The sequence below is a fragment of the Telmatherina bonti genome (assembly GCF_933228915.1).
Source record: "Telmatherina bonti genome assembly, chromosome: 18".
NCBI classification, from domain to species: Eukaryota; Metazoa; Chordata; class Actinopteri; order Atheriniformes; family Telmatherinidae; genus Telmatherina; species Telmatherina bonti.
The window spans coordinates 15,515,839-15,539,187 of record NC_136616.1 but is presented as its reverse complement, the minus strand read 5'-3'; the positions used below and the strand labels follow the sequence as shown (position 1 = coordinate 15,539,187).

At 39.6% G+C, this 23,349-nt stretch overlaps 1 protein-coding gene across 2 annotated transcripts; it reads left to right on the top strand.

The window, feature by feature from the left end:
• Nucleotides 1–9,703: 9,703 nt before the first annotated feature.
• On the top strand, nt 9,704–19,383 carry LOC306769423 (kelch-like protein 33). Of its 2 annotated transcripts, XM_079258014.1 has the most exons (6): nt 9,704–10,681; nt 10,783–11,731; nt 11,825–11,995; nt 15,881–15,966; nt 16,219–16,315; nt 17,311–19,383. In XM_079258014.1, exons 1-6 carry the CDS (start codon nt 9,796–9,798, stop codon nt 17,516–17,518), a joined length of 2,397 nt encoding a protein of 798 aa, XP_079114140.1. In that variant the 5' UTR covers nt 9,704–9,795; the 3' UTR covers nt 17,519–19,383. The 2 variants fall into 2 exon arrangements, with proteins under 2 accessions (XP_079114140.1, XP_079114139.1); XM_079258013.1 differs by having other exon boundaries at nt 15,881–16,315.
• The last annotated feature ends 3,966 nt before the right edge of the window (nt 19,384–23,349 follow it).

The following is a 23,349-nucleotide window of genomic DNA, read 5'->3' as shown; positions in this document are numbered from 1 at the left end:
ACAAGGCAGCAATCCTGACAAACACACAGATATAAAGTTATAATGTTTTAGATCCTTATTTACAGATAAATATATCCTGTAATACATTGTCACATATTCAAACTTAAGTGTTTTTATATAATAATACATACATGAGAATGTTTTACTTTAAGTTTATCAAGTCAGTCACATATTTACGTTACATAATTAACAACAAATATATTTAGTGCAAACGTAACATATTACTATACATCATCAATAAAGTGAATGAAAAGGCACCAGCTCAGGCATAATGCTTATATTTAAGCCTATCATATTTAATAAATTAAACTACCCATCAACGTGTATAAATACTATAAAAATAAAATTTAAAAAAAACCCAAACTTTATTTTTAAATTTTTTCAAGAGGAGAAATGTGTTTTGAAATACTAATTCACACCTTAGATATAAATAAGTGAGAGGGAAAAAAAATCACAAGTAATTCTTGCATTATGAACAAACATGATACAACTTTATTTCATGGGGTTTTTCTCTCCCAGTTGGCACACAAAGAAAAACATGATTATTATTTATTGAAAATGGCTGTGCCACAAAGAAGATAAAATAAACATACATAAAAACAAACATAAATAAACACAACTTATACACATAAAATCATATATAATTTTGTATGAAAAGGTTTTACAACATGAATATTTGTTTCTTCTTAATATTTATTTAATACGGCGCTTGCATTGTTCTTACATGGGAAAGAGCAAAAATCCACTGAATGTACAGTAACCGTTACCATTATAATCTATCTTGTACCCAGGCCAAACACGAACACTGACCATGTCGCCGGTTTGAAGCAGCAAGATGGCGCTGTTAGATGCTGAGTTGGAGCTACCTTTACTGTTTCCATACCACGACACAATATGGTCTCCATTGTGGTACAGGCTTCCACCTGTGGTTGGTTTTCCAACCCACGTAAAAGAAGTAAAGCAGAAATAATGAACTCCTCATGTTGGTGGTGTGAAACGACCTGCACAGAGCAACAGCTGTGTCAGGTTTGATTCATGACAATATTAATGAAGTGGAGGAGAAACTGCACACTGACCTGTTACTGGGCTGTAATGGCCTCCACTGTCAAACAGAACTCGTCCGTACACCAGGGGAGTATGGAGTATAATATGAGAGTGTGCAACGCAAAATGTGCATCAACTAGAGCGGTCAACAAAAACCACAGCTTCCCAGCCGCCCTCTCCAGCAAAACTCGAATGACTGGCTGACAGTGCCCTTTTAACTCCTCAGCCCTACGCCGATCCACATCCACGTGACCCCAATCCATATCCATGGCAACAATGCAACACCAACCACACACCCAGTGACAATACCCTCTCTAAATTATGTGTATGGCTCCTACAAATATATCCTGTTATACATTTTCACAGATTCAAGAAGTTTTGAACTTAATACATACATGAGAATGTTTTATTGTAAGTTTATCTATTCAGGTACATATTTAAATCACATAACAAATGTATTTACTATAAATGTAACATATAGCCTAAATCATTGTGTAGTGAATGAAAAAGCACCAGCTGAGGCCTAATTTTTACATTCAAGCCTGCCCTGTTCAATAAATCAGGCTACCCATCAACATGTATTAATACAACAAACTAAAATTAAATGAAAAAGCAAACTTCCTTTTCAAATGTTCTTTTTTTTTTTTTTCAAACCATTAATTCACACCACAGATGCAAATAACTGGAAGGACAAAATCAGGACTCATTTTCACTATATCTATAAACATGATACGACTTTATTTTATGAAGCTTCTGTGCCAGTTGGCAAACATAAATCATTATTTTTGATTAATGAAAATGGCTTTGCCACAAAGTAGGTCAGATAAAAAAAAACAAAGAATACACATATGATAGCGCATTACAAAGTTTTACAGCATATCTTTTTTTTCCTTGCTTGTTTTTTTTTAACCTCTGTTGACAAATGTTGCAATATTTTACATGGGAAAGAGTAAAAATCCACTGAATGTACAGTAATAGTTAAAATCATCATTTATATTGTTTTTCCATTGTTTTACAGTTTAGATATGAACATCTTGTAATGCTGACGTTAGATTAAATGGCACGAGACAAAATCTGGAGATTGTGGCTTCATAATCTGCCTCTGAATAAAAGAATAAGTGATGCAACATGGTGATTAACAATGAATTAAATGACTTGGATGTTTGTGCATAAACATCTCCACATATCATTATAAACAGTTTGTAAATATTTCTTTTTTTAACCATAGATGACATTTTTCCAAAGTTTATTCAACTATAATCTGAAAAATCATCATTCATTTGTAAAAACATATTTTCTATCCATTTCAAAACATGACTAAGGTTAGTTTTTATGAGGCTGATAATTTCACTGCAAGGCTGCAGCAAAATGCAGTAAAATGTGACAAAACAAAAAGGAATGAGTCATAAATGATAAGATAATAAGAAAGGCAGCAACATACAAATCTCCTGAGTGTGCTGAAACTGGGTCGTTACTGTGAGGGAAGTGACGGCTTTTAACAGGACTGGAATAAACAGGAACACACATATGTGCAGAACACACTGAAAGAGAAATTACTAAATATATTTGTCAGAATTATTTAGTAATTTCAGAATTAAACCATAATACAACAAATTAAAATAAAACAATGACACATCTTTGTGCTTTTACAGCCTACATTTACAGTCTTGAAGCAAAAAACTCTGAACTTGTTGCATTTAAATTTCAAGGCTGTGGTAAATATGTCAATATACAAGTGTGGGCTAGCTAAGAGAACTTAGCTTTATCATTATGAGATGATAATTTATCATTTGTGGATTACAAAATAACCTCTCATGAGGACATGTTCTGGTAAATGTCACTGACCTTAAATCAAACTGGGGCTTCTATAGCTAAATGGTCAAATGTGTGATTGGGAATGTGATGCTAGGTTTGTAAATCAATGGTGATGCTAGCAGGATGACAAACTGCGAAAAGCAGGCTACGTTGTGTTTTCTATAGTATTTTTTTATAATTTACTCTTTTTTTTTCTCAAATTAGAGCAGCAGTCCCTTAAAATGTCAGTATTTTACTTATTCCATCCCCAGACCATAAAACCAGGAAAGCTGAACAGATTTTTTTGTAGCCTAAAATGATCAAGATTTTCAATTAAAGGTACAATATGTGAGAATTACTGACATCAAGTGGTGAAGATGATCATAGAAACTACTTAAAATACCAAACACTAGCTGACAATGGATGAAATGTAACACTGGATAAAAATGTTAAACAGTTTTCAACTGTACAAAATGTACTTTTTGTCTGTCGTCACACCTGTTGCTGAGCAACAATTAGCAACTCCAGCTTTAGCTAGCCTGGTTGTTAGCTGGAGCAAGCTAGCTGCACACATTAAATCTCTATTGTAGTGTATGTGTTACTGCTATTATGAAACTGAATGAAGTATAATTTCAGCAGAATAACTGAAAAATCTTGGCTTAATCACATTATCTCAGTTTCAGAAAGCAGCTCTTTGATGGATAAAGATTCCACTTCCTGTTTGTTATCTGATGTTTCAGCTGCTGCAGCTATTGCAGCTTTTATTTATGCTGGCATTGGACTACTTTCTTTTACCTTTTGCTTTGTTACGACTTAAAAATTGCCCAACATGCGGAGTTAACTGTCACCAGAATAAAACAAGCTTTTCCATCTATCAATATTTAACTTGTAATCTCAAATACTGTCATTAAAATGTGGCCTTTCCTGACTTGTGGAAAACATATTATCATGTTTTCTCCTCTTGCATCAAAACTGAGCCGTTTGATTCATTAGCTGGAGATAATTACGTGTATATAGTTTGTCTTGCAAATATACCAAACATCACTAATTTGCAATAGTTGTTCCTCTTTTTCTAAGCAGACAGTGTGCACAAAGATGTATTTTCTTTTGCAAGTTTGTTGTAAATGTATGTAAATTCTGAATAGTATTGATGAAATGCTGACTCAGACTATGACGGTAATGCGTCATGTGTTATTATTATTAAATTTCCCTTTGGGGATTAGAAAAGTGCTTTCATTCATTCATTACTGGAGGGAATTTTTGTTTTCATCATTGCTATATTTTACATTTACATTTATTAAACACGATATTATCACTTGTTTGACATCCTTTAACTGGCTGAGATAAAAGATCAAAGTTCAAACAAAAACATCTCTATTTCTCAGCTGCTATGCTCGTGAGAAAAACAGGAAGATATAGTCAAATGAAGTAACATAACTGAGGTGTTTTTGCATAGTACATCATGATTCCAGATGATATGTTGATGGAAAATACAGTGAATACACAGACTGCCGCTTATATTCACAGGAAACACATTCACATGCTGTCTGAGTAAAAATAAAATAAAAACACACTGAAGCATGCAGTTTGTAAAGCGTCGTTTATCAAGCCTCGATTGATCACTGAAGCAGAAGGACTTCCAAACTGCATCATGTGCTACAAGTGTTGTGGAAAGAGAAGATGTTAATTATGAGTCTCAATGAGAAATATCAAAGGGAAATTTATTAAGACTTATGCAGAAGGAGAGCAGCTCACTGTTTTATAGATTACGGAAGATGTGCACCACATCCAAAAAGTGCTCTGCAAGAGTGAAATTTTTATTAATGCAGTGTTAATCGTAGCACGGAGTGATAAAGAGGGAACACAGGATGAACAGTCAGCAACAATACTCAGGCTGGAGCATTTAAACCGTGCTTAACTGGTACAAAGGGTTTACAAATGGCTTACAGAAAACTTAGAGGCATTAATTGTGCTATGAAAGCGCTCATTTTAAAAATAAACAGCATGCAAACACATTATCTACAGTTTTATACATAATAATTACAATCAGTCTGCAGCAACCACGGCTGAACAGACTGGTTGAGAGAAATAGACTGAAGTCTGAAGAGTCAGAAAAATCCTTTGAGCCGCAAAACCCCGAAAAATCTTCTTGGAAAAATTAACTTGATGATTATTTTCTTGGGGAAAACAACAAGGATTTCATCTTGAACAAAGAAAAAAAAGGAAACAGTGTGGTTGGACTTATTACGACGGCGCACCAGAATTTAGGACATGATTTGCTAAATGCTCTGACAAGCAGGAGTTTACATTTCAGTATGTGCTAAAGTAACTCTATGTTGGACTAAAATGATAAAAAAAAAAGAAAGAAAAATACAGTCACTGAAGCAAACTTCCTTTGTTTAGTTTTGATAGGAAACCAGTATTTTTATTTATCTGGACTAAATTTTGCTTCAAAAACTCCAGTAGAATTTTTATTGCAATGTGGGATACTTAAGTAGTTTAATGGTATTTTTATTACGCTTTGGTATTTTTAGTTCAATAAACTTGAATACTTATCCCACCACCATGAAAAGACCGAACATAATATTCTTTTAATTTTCACATATTTTTGTTGTTCGTTTTGTTCGAAACCCTAAAATGTCTTTAATAGTCAATTAAGAAAGAATCAGACCGATGTATAGTATAATGTATATACTATAACTATAACTAATGTATCTCACCAATTTATTTAGTTGAAAAATTAAAACAAAAAACTTAAAAGCGACATAAAAATGATTTTCTTCACTATAACTTAAATTTTCTTAATTTAACCAAACTTTGTAATCTAGTTGATTTGTTTTTAAAGAAAATATCACCAATGTATAAAAAACTACTCTGCAGCTTTACTTTTTTCATTTTTCCCAACTGTAAGTTACAATGTCTTTATTTCTCCGAAAGCTTTAAAAAAAAAAAAAAAAAAATCATTATTTTCAAAGATGATGACATACAATTAAATCAGCATGCAGCGATTATGAGTTTTAAGATTTAAAACAGATGAAATTAAACTTCTCATCATCTTTTTTTTTTAACCACTTATGTTGTCCTCCTGTCTCCATGGCTCCAGACATGTCACAGTCATCCCAATCTTGACCTGAAGCCCAGTTCTTATAGGTGACCCTCTCATCACTGACCCAGAACCAGAAATCCAGGGTGCAGGTGTAGTGCAGTCCCGTCCAGACAAAAGGAGTTGTGGCGTTCTTGGCTTTCTCCTGGACCCATCTCTGCTCATCCAGGTTGGTGATGGAGACCAGGTCACGGTGGTGTTCCCTGCAGTAGTATAAGGCATCCTCCCAGTTCATCTTTTCTTTTATCAGGATCATGTTATCTGCCATGAAAGCAATGGAAACAAGTAAAAAAAATTAATGCAGTTAAAAACACTTTAATTTTTTACTTCATGGTAAAAGAATTTATGTGCAAATCTAAATGTGACCTGCTGTCAGTGTCACACACACGTAGAACAACAGTCTGCATGAGAAAATAGCAAATTAAAAGAGGTCAGACTTTTTCCAGTTATTAAGCTAAATACAGAGATGTTGTCTGATCTTCATACATCATTAAAAATCTCACCGTCGTAACAAAAGAAAGGTTTCTGGTCAGAACAGTTGGAACTATTCCAGCTTCTTGAGTCCTTCATAATCACACCACATTGTGGTTGGTTCCTAACACCACTGTGTGTGAAGAAATGAAAAGGAAACATGTTTTAAAACACTTTTCTACAAAACAACATGCTGAAACATGAATGTGAACATACTCTGTAACGTCTGGATGCCAGTGTCTGAAAGAAAAGCTGCTCCCATCAGACCATCTGCAGGTGTCTCTGAACAGACCAATAAATACTTCGTCCTCGCCAGTGTTGTCCACCAGGCTCTTCAGTTCTTCATCCTTTAACTGGTGTCGTCCACTGACCAGGTCTGTGTGATGCTGTCTGCAGTATATCTGAGCTTCAAACCAGGTTTTCTCTTCTTCAATCAAATGGAATTTCTTTGTTGCACTTTCTGTGGAATAAAGAGACAAACTCACATCATAGTTTTATCTGCAGCTCTTTTGAGCAGAACACAAACTTGGCAATGTTGGAATCTGAAATAGATACATGGAGCATAAACGATGAAGTTTGTCCCTGATTTTTTTTTTTTTTTTTTCTTTTGTACAAGTGTTGCTTTTTTGTTTCAGTCTCTGTGAACTAAACGTCATCTGTGTGGTTTTATTTGATTAAATGTGGAATTTACATCATATCAATAGTCTATTTAATTTGTCAGCATCATGAGGTTTTTCATTTAATACAGACAGTTTTCACAACGTTTGTTTCTTTCAGCGCTGTGGACAGCAGCATTGTTTGTGTTGTAGACTGCGAGACGCACAAGCAGTAGCCACCTCACTTGCTGCTTTGTGTCTTTGTTAAAATAACTCTTGGTCCCTATATGAGATATTTCAGTTTGAATCAGCTGCATATGAGAGGAGCAGAAAAATTAATCTTTAATGATGGAATCTGTAATCTGCAACAGCTATGAAAAGTATAAATACTGCAGTCTGGTCCTGAGGTTTTTTTTTTCTGTTGCACCAGTGTTGACATTTTTATCTTTTAGCTATGTTGTTTATTCTATCTGTGCACATTATTTGATAAAAATGTGGAATTTACTCAGAAATCTGTTCTCACCGTTATAGCAGAGGAAACGTCTTCGTGTCTTGCATGGGAAATCGTACCAAAGGAAGTCTTTTTTCATTAGGACGCAGTTCTCTTGGTTTCCTACATCATTTGGTTCTCCTTTATTCCACTTTGCCTCACTGTCATTGAACTCCACTCCAGTCAGAGACCAGTGCCAGGTTTTCTTGACATCTGTTTTGTTGCGCAGACCGATCCAAGCTTCTTTCTCATGAGCCAATTGATGAAGTCTCTTCATATCCATCATGTTAGACACTGTGGCCAGATCAGTGTATTTCCCCCTGCAGTACTGCCGTGCTTTAAACCAAGTATTTTCTTCATCAATATAGTGATACACATAGAGGTGACATGTGATGAGACAACATTGACCTGAAAAACAGAAAATAAGAAGTGGATCGGGTTAAAGAATTCCTGACACCATTAAATAGCGATATATGTATAAATGAAGACTGAGCTGAGAGGTGACTAAAAGACTCACCCATCAGAAAGACAAGAATCAGACTCTGCTGCATTGTTGCTCCGTCAGATGAAACTGTTCTGTAACTTCAGCAGTATATTAAGTATATTAATATAAGTATATTACACGAATAATTCAGATAAAGTACATAAAACATACACTGTTAAATATTCAGATTTTGTGATTTAAGGAATGCTTCCATGTGCAGAAGCAGAAACACTGAATGGCACTACAGAGCTGAAACTTACTGGTTTCTCCTCCTTTCAGGTGTGTGTTGAGATGTCTCTTCTGGATGTATTCCTGGTGACTGGCTGCACTGGTAAACTGTTGCATTAATAACTCGTCTGTTCAGATCCACCTGAGCTTCAGCATTTAAATATGTAAAAAGGACGAACTGGACGTTGTTTACACATTAGTTATTTACATTCTTCTGTGGAAATGAGTCATTCAGTCTTATGGGTGTGGCTGGTGTCAAAACAACTAAACTATGTGCCTCGTAGATAGAAAAATGATAAAAGATAGAATAAATGCATCTAATTTGTACTTTAAACAACAGTTACTGTTGTAGCTGACAGAGAAATCATGTTGGAGATATTCTTTTTTTCAGCATCTGTTCAACAAATCAGTCATTTTAGGAACTACACACTTTTAAAATGAGACTGAGTCTCAAAAAAGAAATGTCCAAGGCAAAGCATTGAAAACGTTTAAGCTCAGTTCACGTTGAAACTGAATCCTGATTTTAATGCCCATGAAACTCATATAAGACCGTTTAAAGATAGTCTGATCAGAACAGATCAGAGTTTAATTTAAATCCAACTCGGGTCACTTTCATATGTAGTCCTAAATAGGATATAAATTTAATTTTTTTTTTTTTTCTTGTATATTTATTTTCAATGTCCACTTTCCAGGCACCTCAGTCTTAATGATCATGCTCCATTTCATCTGACTTTGATGTCACAGAAGTGAGCCAAACACAATTCTGTGGTAGTGGAAGTGGAACATGTCCATATAATCACGGCAGATAATGAAGTATGGAAATAATGAAAATTATTTCCAACCAAATTAGAAGATTCATGCTGTAACAGGACACGCAAAAACACTGTTCTCAGGGTAAAAATTATACACACTAAATTTCATGGGTGCAGGTAAAAATTTTATTTACTGCCATCTGGTTGCGAGTGTCACTGAGTGGGGGAGGAGTGGACCAAAACCCAGGTGAGAGGACACAGAGGCAGGTGGGATGTATGTAAGAACGTTTAATTTACAGAAAGCCAACAGACAACAGGAGAAACTGCAGGGAAGACTAATAAGAAAAAACTAACAAGATACAGGATGAACAATTAGTTAAATGAAACCAGGTGAACTAAAGAACAGGAAACAGGAAGCTAAACAGAGAACACAAGGGAGAAAAACAACAAAATAAAACAGGAAACAACCACTAAAGAACAACAAGCCTCACAAAATAACTCCAAAACCATGTGCTTTGTTCATTTAATGTTTTTTGTAAGCATATTTTGGCTCACTCTGGTGTAAATATATGTTGCACTGACTTATTTGATAGAAATGTTTTATCAATTGGAAAAAGCTGTACTTCTTTTCAGATTAAAAGTGCAATGCATTTCATGCAGAGACTCTTGAAACTAAATCTGTCTGACCCAGTTGCTATGAATAGCAGTTTGTTTACAGGGTGAGGATACACAAGTCTGAAAGAGAGTGGAGAGATTTACAAGGTTTTTGAAAGGGGAAGAGGTTTTTGAATGCAACAAAAGTCAGAGAAGCAAACTGATTCCATTCATGGACTATGCTGGATGTCTTCAACAACCATAAATACATCAGAGAAATAATCGTACAAGTGCAACAAAGGGAAATGGAGTTTACCAGACGTTACCTTCCAATGGAATGGGAAGAGCGATGGAGGAGAGAGAAAGAAAGGAGGAAAAGACTGATTGAAGAAGGAGGAGAAGGGATAGAACAGGACAGCCGTGAACTGAGGAGAATCGTTGCTTACAATGACACCAGAATGGGCCTGGCGAGTGAGAGGACTATCGGTGGAGGTGCAGATGTCAGAAGAAGCGGCACTAATCGGGAAGTAACAGGGAAGAATATGAGTGATGAGGCATTTGGGGATGATGCATATAAAGTCCATTTGTGTTGCAAAAAAGGTTTTCTGGAGGAAGTTTTTGCCACTATGAAAGAATTTCAGGATTCATCTGTTCTCACAGACCTGATTCTGACCACTTGGGATGGGAGTAGCTTCCATGTTCACTCCCTCATCCTAGCTGCTGTCAGTACCTTCATTATGGAGAAACTAAAGGAAAAAAGCAAGGCACAATCAGCTAGTATCCAGGAGGATGGAGCCTGCATGTGGTCAGTTCACATGGGTACTGAGGTTAACCATATTGGGCTCAAGGCAGTGATTGACTTTGCTTACAATGGAGATTTTTCTTCTCTAAACAAAGAAACATTGGCCGAAATCAAGGCGGCAGCTCAAGTCTTGGAAGTCCAACAACTGCTGGACCTGTGCAACCATGAAGAACAAATTGAAAAAGGGGATTGTCCCACGCAGGCGAGGAAATCCATGTCTGCAACAGAACAGATGAGCATTACTCTGCGGTCCATTGACCAGCTAAGGGCAGACAAAGTTGGCTGTGATGTCATTCTGGATGTGGATGGTGTTTTTTTGCATGGTTAGTAAGTATGATGTCAGCCCTCTGCTGGTAATATGTAGGCGATGTGAGCATCATTTAGTTGTGCTTCAAGTTTAAACTCATCTTTTGTCTGTTTCTAGTTCACAGAGTTATACTGGCAGTGAGCAGTGACTACTTCCGTGGAATGTTTACTTGTGGAATGAAGGAGTCCCATGAGACCTGTATTGCCCTTCCCTTTCTTTCAGCTATTGAATTAAAGGCACTTATTGATTGCTCTTACAGTGGAACCCTGAAACTCACTTGGGACTCTGTTTTTGAGATCACTTGTACCGCCCTCCAGCTTCAGTTCCAGCTTGCCCTCGTGCTTTGCCTTCAATTTTTGCGGGAAGAAATGCAGACAAGTTCCTGTCTGGATGTGGCATCGTTTGCTGAAGCATATGGAATGACAGAGCTCCTTGAGGAAGCCAATGACTTTGTGTTAAGGAACTTCAGGGAAGTGTCTGCCACACCAAAGTTTCAGGACCTTTCTCCAGAGAAGCTTCTTGACTTCCTCTGCTGTGATGGTCTGTGTGTGCCCTCGGAATTGGCTGTATTTCGAGCTGTAATATCATGGATTGAGGCTGATCCTGAGGAGAGATTGGCCCACGCTGGCTTACTCATGTCTGGAGTTCGCTTCCCCCTCATGACATTCAGAGAGTTCAGGGAAGTCCGAGCCATTAACTTGCGCATGGAGTGCTTTGCAGGAAAGGAGGTGGAACTCTATGGTTCAGCCCTTAAGGAATTTGGTTTCAGTCTTCCAAAATCCCAGGATCATTATCGAGTCAGACGACCCAAAGATGTTCTTGCCCTTATTGGAGGAGATCAACTAAACCCAGATATGGGTCAACGTATACCCAACAGAGAAGTGTGGTATACCAACTCCCTTCGAAGTGGAACCGGGCTGGTAAAAGATATAGAATGGAAGAAACTAAGTGAGATTCCAGACAGGCCAAAGTTCAGACATGGAGTAGCAGTAATGGATGGAAAGCTATATATTGTTGGAGGTTGTTATTTCTACACCAAAGATGACATAATGAAATCTGCATACAGGTAAAGAAACAAGTCAACCCACAAATCATTGCCCTGTCATATCCTTTGATTATAATCTCACTTTTGCCTTCCTTGTTTTCACATACATGCTAGTTATGACCCTATGATGGACAGCTGGAGGAGACTGGCTGACATGCAGGAGGCCAGAAGTAACTTTTCAGTGTTGGTGCTTGAGGAGCGACTTTATGCCATTGGTGGAGACAAAGAGATCAACACCAACATCGACAGCGTTGAGATGTACAACCAAGACACTGACTCCTGGAGGTAATTTTGTCTTGTACGGTGAACTGTTTGACAAATAATCAACCTTTCAAAATTGAAGTAACAGGACAGATGGAATCAAAGCCTAGCATTAGCATGCACTACATCAAACAACTCAGGAATTGTCACGAGAGCAGTGGAGATGTGGTGTGGACCCAAACGCGGAGACGAAGGAGCAGGGATGCAGGTTCAAGACTGATTTATTTTTAACCCAGGAAACTAAGAACAGACAAACTAACTGAGGTACAAAATGATCCAGCACCAAGGAGTGAACCTGAGTGGTATCAATACACAGGAAAAACCGAACGAGAAACAGGTGAAACAAATTAACTAAATGAACCCAGGTGAACCAAATCAATGAACAGGAAATCTAAGAAGCTAACCAAGAACCAAGATAGGAAAAACTACAAAATAAAACAGGAAGCCCAAAAACAAAGCACAGAAAAACCCAAATCATGACAGTACCCCCCCCCCTCAAGGGCCGGCCACCGGACGGCCCAAAAAGTTCAGAGTCCAGACACGGGTGGGAGGAGGGGGCCCAGAGGAGGGACCAAGGGAAAAAACAAAGTGCAGGGGCACAAGGCCAGGGGAAGAATCCAAACGGCCCAGCTCAGGAAACAGTCTGGGGGAAGGCTTGGCTCTGGAGGACGGCCGGGAGGCCCAGGCGACGGGGGCAGCCTCGGCTCTGGAGGACGGCCGGGAGGCCCAGACGACGGGGGCAGCCTCGGCTCTGGAGGACGGCCGGGAGGCCCAGACGACGGGGGCAGCCTCGGCTCTGGAGGACGGCCGGGAGGCCCAGACGACGGGGGCAGCCTCGGCTCTGGAGGACGGCCGGGAGGCCCAGACGACGGGGGCAGCCTCGGCTCTGGAGGACGGCCGGGAGGCCCAGACGACGGGGGAAGGCCTGGCTTAGGATCCCTCACGTTGGACACTGGAGACGGAGGAGAAGGAGCGACCTCCTCGCCGGACACTGGAGACGGAGGAGAAGGAGCGACCTCCTCGCCGGACACTGGAGACGGAGGAGAAGGAGCGACCTCCTCGCCGGACACTGGAGACGGAGGAGAAGGAGCGACCTCCTCGCCGGACACTGGAGACAGAGCGTCCCGACCTGGGACCCCCTCGGGAACTGGGGACAGATGAGGAGCGTCCCGACCTGGGACCCCCTCGGGAACTGGGGACAGATGAGGAGCGTCCCGACCTGGGACCCCCTCGGGAACTGGGGACAGATGAGGAGCGTCCCGACCTGGGACCCCCTCGGGAACTGGGGACAGATGAGGAGCGTCCCGACCTGGGACCCCCTCGGGAACTGGGGACAGATGAGGAGCGTCCCGACCTGGGACCCCCTCGGGAACTGGGGACAGAGGAGGAGCGTCCCGACCTGGGACCCCCTTGGGAACTGGGGACAGAGGAGGAGCGTCCCGACCTGGGACCCCCTCGGGAACTGGGGACAGAGGAGGAGCGTCCCGACCTGGGACCCCCTCGGGAACTGGGGACAGATGAGGAGCGTCCCGACCTGGGACCCCCTCGGGAACTGGGGACAGATGAGGAGCGTCCCGACCTGGGACCCCCTCAGGAACTGGGGACAGAGGAGGACCGTCCCGACCTGGGACCCCCTTGGGAACTCGGGACAGAGGAGGAGCGTCCCGACCTGGGACCCCCTCGGGAACTCGGGACAGAGGAGGAGGCATGGGAGCCTGCAGCGCCGGAGATGTAGACCTGGGCGCTGGCGTGGGAGCCTGCAGCGCCGGAGATGTAGACCTGGGCGCTGGCGTGGGAGCCTGCAGCGCCGGAGACGTAGACCAGGGCTGGGACGCGGGCGGCGTGGACCTCGGAGCAGGTGGGGACACTGGAGACGTGGGCCTCGGAGCAGGCGGGGAAGGGAAGCAATGTTGCTTGCGGTCCCGCCTCCTCCTTGCCATTGCTGCAGTCCATGTCAGCCCAAGAGATGGAGGAGACCAAATTGCCAATCTGGACCCCCAGTATGGATTGGGTGCTGGCTTACCCCAGCTTGGAGAGTTCATAGCAGCCCGTCTGCAGAAGAGCTCATATGGGGTTATTTTCTCCGCTGGGTCCGTGTCTGGCTGGATCATTCTGTCACGAGAGCAGTGGAGATGTGGTGTGGACCCAAACGCGGAGACGAGGGAGCAGGGATGTAGGTTCAAGACTGATTTATTTTTAACCCAGGAAACTAAGAACAGACAAACTAACTGAGGTACAAAATGATCCAGCACCAAGGAGTGAACCTGAGTGGTATCAATACACAGGAAAAACCGAACGAGAAACAGGTGAAACAAATGAACTAAATGAACCCAGATGAACCAAATCAATGAACAGGAAATCTAAGAAGCTAACCAAGAACCAAGACAGGAAAAACTACAAAATAAAACAGGAAGCCCAAAAACAAAGCACAGAAAAACCCAAATCATGACAGGAATGGGTCATGTTGATTTTCAGTGGGACAGGTTCAAATAGCTTCTCATGCTTCTTTTCCATTAGAATCCGCTTGTCTCAACTTAACTCGCCTCAACTCGTCTCAGCTTGTTCCTGTTTCTTTTCAAGTACAATTTAGTACCCAGCCTAAAATGGGTGGGGTTTTTGTGAAATCACTGTGACGTCAGTGTTGTCCATGACGAGCTCTATAACAACATAGGAGCTGGAGGGAATCTGCTACTTGGTCTGTGGCTCGCTGGTCGCTGACTATAAATTGTATCCATTTGTTGGAACAACTTTCAGTCTTGTCTGTTTGAGCCACTCCGACCATTGTGGTCCTTGACCTGCTGATAGTCCCTTCTGAGCTTTTTCAGCTTCTCTCGACACAGCTGAAAACTCCTTTGCTCCCCGTAGTCATTGAGTCGGAAAGCTCTTGATAGATTTTATTCATTTCGTGTCGCTCCATCTAGTTCCCTCTGTATCCTTTCCTCAGCAACCAAGCAAAGAAATGTCTCCACCTCAATGTTGGACCATGGAACAGATTTTTGTTGTGCCATGCTTGTCACGTAATGTAAATAACTTGCGAGTTGGTATTGCTCTTCCAGTGATGTCACTCCCTGACCCCTGATTGTGTCTGGCGACATCACACACGACTCATTTCAGCGCGCTTAGAACCTCAACTGAGAAGTTACAAGAAAAGTAGTGGTAAACGGTTACAAAAGTCGAGTGGAAAACCCTACAAACCAAGCCGAGGCGAGTTCAGTCAAGACAAGCTGATACTAATGGATAACAGCCATCGGTGCAAGCATTAAAAACCACTACCAGTTACCCATACAGCTTTGGCCTGTTGGTCATGAACACATGACCGTTGAGGTCCGTTGAGGGGGGTCAGGAAAATTGACTAGGCAACTAATATTTTGTGTCTAGTCTTTTGTGGGATACATCCTTTGTAGACTGGACTTGATCTATTGAGTACTTTAGAGCATGTTGAAGCTGTATAAACATTTTTATTTCGTTTTTTTGATTCTCTCTCCTGGACATGTCTTGTAGTCTGGTAACAGGAAAGAATGTGCCATAACTAAAGGAAATGTTCTCAGTCTTCAGTAGTTTAGGTTGGAAGTGTTATATTTACGCTTGGACCCAACATTTAAAACACTTGTTGCAGCATTTAAACTTAAGCTCAAGAACAAAAGACAAATCTTGTGACTATTTTGGTCATTTACTTCTTCATGCAAAGTGCATTAGCAATGGTTAGACAGCAGATGTCACTATTTGTTTAAGACAGTTACTCCAAGAGATTAACCCATGATAACACATATACCTTTATCTCTCAATTTAATCACTATAATAGAATGACAGATGATTAAATAAAGGCCTTTCAGTTGCTCACCCTGTCAGTTCAACGGCGACATCGGCCCCTCACCTAATTTTTGCTTCCTGTTGTTTCACTTTTCAAAGCTTTGTCCAGTCCCTGGATCAGGCTCTCAGTGGCTACGCTGCTGTTGCCTTAAATGAAGAGGTTTTCATCTCTGGAGGTTTCAACTGTAAGTATGTATGTCTGGTTTCCATGTTTCTCTACCATCCCAAGAGAGGAACAGTCTACCTTGCAGACATGACCCACGACCGAGCTCAACATTGCATGGAAGCCCTGAAAGGATGTCTCTATGTGGCCGGTGGAGTGTGTAATCTGAGAAAGTTTTATACTGACCAACTAGCCTGTGAGGTGTATGACCCTGTGACTGACTTCTGGACTGAGTTTTTACCGCTGTCTGTGCCACATGTGGGTGCCGCCTCAGCCGTTTTGGAGGGGAAGATCTATGTACTGGGAGGATACTGCCAGGAAGACTACAGTGAGTCCGGGCTGGTCCACCGCTTTGATCCCACCATACAAAGGTGGGAAACCATGGGTAAACTACCAGGGGCTGTAACTGACATTAAGGCTTGTCTGCTACGCTTGCCGCAGCACCTCAGATATTAACTTGCTTACAAGAACAGCATAAATAGATCATATCCTATCAGAAAGTGCGGCTAGTATATGTAAAAACATTGACAGACAAAAGTGTGTATATATTTTATTTTCCAAATTCCATTATAATTTACAATATTAGTACATCAAGCATTTACAACACGTAAAAAGTAGACTATAATTATTACATAGGAAAAGAAATCGTGATTTTAACAAAATGACAGTGAATTTTGTGCTGTTTTTTGCAGAATCAAAACAATATTTTTCAGACTTGTAATAATGATAATAAAAAAGACACATGAGAGATTAATTTTGCTGATAGTGGCTTTGATAATGTTTAAAGAATAAAATACATATAAATGTGCTATGTATGCATATATGCAGGTTTAAATTGGTATTCTACATGCTGTTATAGCAGTAGCTGTTTGATCATTGTATCATTAAAAAGTAAGATTTACAGTTTGAAGGCTGACATAAACATATGCAAAAAACAGTCTTGACTCTTCATTATTATGGAGAAAATAATGGAACTGGTTCACTAAGATCAATTACCTGTTTTCTCTGTTTGTTATTTTCTTAACTCATATCCCACCTTAAAAGTAACTTTTATTAGTTTGATTACAGTTTTTTGTCTTTTTTGCCATAATCCTACTCATAATGACCCCCCCTACCTGTAATAATACAACATGAGTGAGTACAATTTATTCAAAAGAAGACAAAAAAAAATAATTTTTCCTGGAAACAAATATCCTGCTAATATTCTTAACCCCAACTATCTAAATCAGTGGGAAGATGAGGAACCCACTGAACACGCTGTAATATATTTTACCACCCAACCGCAGGATGATGTTGACACAGTCTCCAACATTCAGCTCAAGAATGACCGTGTTGCTGGTTGTGTCGCTGTCATCTGACCCTGCAGATTCCCAGGTGCACACTTGGTAACGCCCGTTCTTCAACAGGATGGCTCCAGAAGTGTGGGAGTGGTAGCCGAATGTCATGAAGGTGAACTGGTAAACACCTTTGACTGGAGCTGTGAAAATGCCTGCAAAAGAAATGTTGCACTGAGTAAACTTTACCACTATATTCCATCGGTGATGGGGCGCGTCTTTTGTTCTTTATTTATTTGATTCCATAATAACATCTGCGTCTAGTCAGAAGACAAATCCCAGTATTCCCATAGACTTGTGACAGTTAAATTTGTCATGTTACATGAATGATATTAGTTCAATCATAAATGAAAAAAAAAAGTCCTTAAGCCAAGAGTAGCACCTGATATTTCATATATTTACTCTTAGGTTTATTATTTATGTTGGATCAGAAGTAACATTTACATAATTGAGTTTAATGTGTTGATTGTGATCATTTACAGTTTATATACTCTTCATATACGGTGTGTTTTTGTATCAGTGTATGTTGTACAATTGAATCAATTTTTTCACATCTACCATGTGTTAGCATGACTGAGAGTCCCCCTTTAAGCCTTACTCCTGCTCAGATTGATCAACATGCTGATACTATAACAGCTTCAATGCGTACAACCTTGGATAATGTTGCTCCCCTAAAGAAGAAGAAATTAGGTAAGATCATGAAGGCTCCCTGGTTTAATTCCCAGCTTCGAGCTCTAAAACAGGCGTCAAGGCGTTTGGAAAACAGATGGCGTTCATCAGGACTAGAGGAGTCTCACTTAACCTGGAAAGAAAGTTTAAGCGTATACAAAAAAGCCTTACGTACGGCAAGAACAGCTTATTATTCATCATTGATAGAGGAAAACAAAAACAACCCTTGGTTTCTTTTCAGCACTGTAGCCAGGTTTACTAGGAGCCGGAGCGCTGTTGAGCCATGTATTCCTTTCTCACTTAGCTGTGCTGATTTCATGTATTTTTTCAGGAATAAAATTGACACTATTAGAGATCAAATTCACAATACTCTTCCTTCTACCTATAATGTTGAGCCTGTTGTGGTCTCCAAAGCATCCTTAGAACCAGGATCTGACTTGTGTCTAAATAGTTTCTGTCCTGTCCAACCCTCTGAATTAACTAAAATAATAGCTTCATCTAAACCATCCACCTGTATCTTAGACCCTCTCCCAACGAGCCTCTTTAAGGACATTTTCCCTTTAATTAATACATCACTACTAAATCTTATCAATATGTCTTTAGTGACAGGATATGTACCACAATCATTTAAAACTGCTGTAATCAAGCCTTTACTTAAAAAGCAATCTCTGGATCCAGAGGTGATAGCAAATTATAGACCTATATCTAACCTCCCGTTTATGTCCAAAATTCTGGAGAAAATAGTTTCCGCTCAGCTACATGCCCACCTGAGCAGAAATAATTTATGCGAGGAGTTTCAGTCAGGATTTAGAGCTCATCATAGTACTGAGACAGCATTGGTGAAAGTTACTAATGACCTTCTTATGGCCTCAGACAAAGGACTTGTGTCCGTACTTATCTTGCTTGATCTTAGTGCTGCATTTGATACAGTCGATCATAACATTCTGTTACAAAGACTAGAACAGGTGATTGGAATTACAGGTACAGCGTTAAGCTGGTTTAAATCATATTTATCTGATAGACTTCAGTTCGTTCATGTAAATGACAAGTCCTCCTCCCTAACTACAGTAAGTCATGGAGTTCCTCAAGGTTCTGTACTTGGACCAATACTCTTCACGCTATGTATGCTCCCTTTAGGCAAAATTATTAGACAGCATGGAATAAACTTTCATTGTTATGCAGATGATACTCAACTATACTTATCCTTTAAACCAGATGAAACAAATCAGCCCAATAGGCACAAAATTGTCTCATAGACATAAAGACTTGGATGTCTAGAAATTTTCTCCTCTTAAACTCAGATAAGACTGAAATAATTCTCGTTGGATCTGAAAAACTCAGAGCTAAATTTTCCGGTTTTGTAATGAACCTGGATGGCATTACTTTAGCTTCCAGTGCTACAGTGAGAAACCTTGGAGTAATATTTGACCCTGACCTGTCCTTTGGCCCACATATTAAGCAGGTTACTAAAACAGCCTTCTTTCATTTACGTAATATAGCCAAAATTAGGGACATTCTGTCTCAGAGTGATGCAGAAAAACTGGTTCACGCTTTTGTTACTTCGAGACTAGATTACTGTAACTCTCTATTACTGGGCTGTCCTAAATATGCCCTGAAAAGCCTTCAGCTGATCCAGAATTCTGCAGCCAGAGTCCTGACCAGAACCAGCATGAGAGATCATATTTCTCCAGTTTTAGCCTCTCTTCATTGGCTGCCTGTTGAATCTAGAATAGAATTTAAAATCCTTCTCCTTACATATAAAGCCCTCCACAACCAGGCACCACTATATATCAAAGACCTCATTGTTCCTTATATACCAAGTAGAGTACTTCGTTCGCAGACTGCAGGCTTACTTGTGGTTCCTAGAGTCTCAAAGAGCCGAGCAGGAGGCAGAGCCTTTGGTTATCAGGCCCCTCTCTTATGGAATAAGCTCCCAGTTAGTGTTAGGGAAGCAGACACCCTCCCCACCTTTAAGACTAGGCTGAAGACTTATCTTTTTGATAAGTCCTATAGCTAGGGATGGTTAGCATCCCTTAGTTATGCTGCTATAGGTTTAGACTGCTGAGGGACATTTCCTGATACACTGAGCTTCTTTCTTTTTCTCTTTATCTCTTTCTTTTCTTATATAGGCTGTTATGAATTGGCCTTCATTATGTTTTCCCCTCTGTCTGTAAAGCGTCTTGAGATGGCATTGCCGTGATTTGACGCTATATAAATAAAGTGGAATTGAAAGTTGAATTGAATTGTACCTGTTTCATTGCTGTAAGCATTGCCAATATTTGTGAAGACCCTGTTAAAGACCAGAACACTTTTGCCACCCACAGTTCGGGGTCCAGTGAACACATGAGAAGATTCGAAGATAGAGGCTGAAAATGCCACCTTTGCATTTGCTGAAGAGGAAAAAGCAGATATTTTTTATGACCCAACTGAGCTTTTAAACAATTTCATATTGAGTTTAGATGTACTTTTCAACCATTACCTTCTGTTTCCATTCTTTTGTCAGCTGACAGGAGTCTTTCTCCCAAGTCTATCAACAGACACAAGTTATTGTGTTAAACAAGTCTTTATTTAATGTCAGTCAAAGTCATGCTGAAGTAAGACTTTCTTCCTTACCTGTAGTTTCATTCCTGAGAAGATTTACGGTATGGTTTTGTGTTAACAGCTGCTTGCTGACATTATCCAGTCTGCTGTTAGCGTGTCGTTTAACGTTCCTGATTTCAGCTTCGAAACTGTCCAGTCTGGCACTGAAGGCTTGAAACAAAACCAGAGTGAGATGGAGCATTGCAGGAAAGTGATATTTGTATTAATTCATTCCCATTATGTCAACAGAACAGACTGCACATTACAATGTGTGATTTTGATCATTACCTGCGTTTTTCTTTTGCATTTTGCTCAGCTCATCCTCAAGGTCTGTTTTTGTGGCATTCAGTCTGACATCGACTGTGTCTTCAAGGTCCTGGGCCGTCGCGTTTAACTTGGAAAGTTCACGCTCGTACAAGCTCAAAAGTCTCCTCGTGTCATTGAAGGCGGCCTCAGTTTGAGTCTCCAGAGTTTCAAGATGCGCCTTTTTCTTCTCTAGCTGGCTCTCAGTTACTTCAAGCTTTTTCTCAATCTCACTGAAGTTCCCTGCTACGTGATCCTTATGTCTGACCAGTTTACTGACCTCCTCCTTCAGATGTTTGATGTCTCTCTGCTGGCTTTGCGTGACTTTGGTCAAATTTGTCTCCAATTGTTTGAGGAGCATCCTGTCGTTGTTGATCGTCTTATTTAGCTCAACCATCGTTTTATTCAGCATCGCCAAGGACTTCATCAGTTGCTCCTTTTTTGCATAAACAGCTTCAATATTTTCATAATTTGAGCAAAGAGTCGGCGTCTGCTTCATTTCCTCATCATCACACGTGCGAATGTTAGGAAGGGTAGCGGATGCTAACCCAATGAAACTAAGAAGGAAAAACACTTTTAAAGCCATTTGCAATAGAAAGTCCTTTCCTGTTAGTGATAGCGTTCCTGCGTGAGACTAATGACAATCTCTCATCTGGCAGCTCTTTTTAAGTTCAGCTCCCAAGCAGGAAATAAATCTGAAAGAGATTTGAAGTCATGTATGTTGGTGTCTGCTTGGTGTTTTCCCTTCTATCACACTCCTGAAATAAAGAAGCTACCAGGAAATGCCACAGCGTACAACAGGTTTTTCTTTTCTTCTTCACTTCATTGTTTTGCATGAACTGCATTTTGTGACGTATGACAATGTCATATGCCATATTTTCACAAAGTTACATTTTCTCAGTGGCACAAATGAGCAAATAAAACAAATAAAGAATGACATACAGAAAACTGGAATTGGAGCAGACGGAGAATGCATATTTATTTTGTGAGGTTATAGAAAGATGTTAACTTATTTAACCAGATAATGACAACAAAACAGGCTCACAAGAGAAAGAGCCAAAGCATCGGGGCATTTATGTTACTTTATTTCTTGAAATCTGCATTTTACAAACACAGAAAATGTTTGTAAAATAGGATAATATGACATTTTAATAATAAATTATCCAAGTCACAGACTAAGTGGACGTTTAAAGCTTTCTTTTAAACATCCCAAGTGAAAAAAATGTGCTTTTGAGCTGGTTTGTGTTTAGAATGAGGAAGAAACTGGTCGGGGTTTATGATGGAATGGAGGATGAAGACAACAGATAAATCTCAGTCTTCCTGGAAGATCCTCTGCAGTCTGAAATATTTTCATAATTATATATTTCATGTGTAAACTGCATTTAGTACTGTAGAACTTGTACAGCCAGAAATGCCCAATGGTTTGTTCATAATGTTTTACAACATGTCTTTCTAGTTTTTGATGAACATTTCAGAGGTTCTTTTCTCTGTAACTCTTGAACACAACAAAGGTTCATTTTACAGCATCTGCACTGCTCTGTGCAGTTCAAATATAAATCCAATGCAGTTTAGATAGACAAAATAACCTAATTTAATCAACAGGTTAAAAAGTAGCAATTATTAGAGTCTGAAAAGGAGCAATGCTTATGTATTCCTGCCCCCCTTTTACAATTAGAATCTCTTCTTCCTTGCAGTTGTTAAAATAATCCCTTTAATAGTCAGTTTTCTTTTCTTCTGTTTTTGTATGGAAAAGAAATAACTAAATGCAGAAAAATAATAAATATAGACATGTACACATACATACTCATGTACACATCTGCATATATACATTCATACATACACACTCACAGAAGCAAAGTAATGACATATATACCATTATAGGTGGTCATACGCCTATCTATATATTTATACTCTCTTAAAATCTTGTTAAAATGTTGGCTTGAAAGAGAAGATATTTAATGTAATATCCATCTGAAACCCAATTATCTAAAAGATCACCAGTGCGTCTCATCAGTTTTGAAAACAAGACATCTTATTTTTACCTTGCTGACAGTATAAAAGTTGAAAACAAGTTTAATTTAAAATCCTGAAATAAAACATAGTTTACTGAAATTTCTTTTTTTATCTCCTAATGTAACGCTTTTAAAGTAATGTTTTATGTAATACGACTTATACATATATATATAGTTTATGAAGTAGATTTTAAGGGGGGTTTTTTTGTTTTGTTTTTTTTAGCAAGGTTGTTTTTTTAAGTTCAAACCAGACAAATTTTAATGTGATGTTTTTGTCAAAGATTAAGTTAAAGTGTAAGTGAACCTCAACATAAATTGGGTTAAAGATACAAACAGGACCAGAAATGTTACACATGCCGAACTTTGTGTTGGGCATGTGTAGAGTGGCAACAAAGCTCAACAACTTGCTAAATCAGACAGAAGTTGGCTGCATGACAGTGACATAAAGCAGAGCTGTCCAGCTACAATCCTTGAAGGCAACAATTAGGCAGGTTTTCTATAAATCTT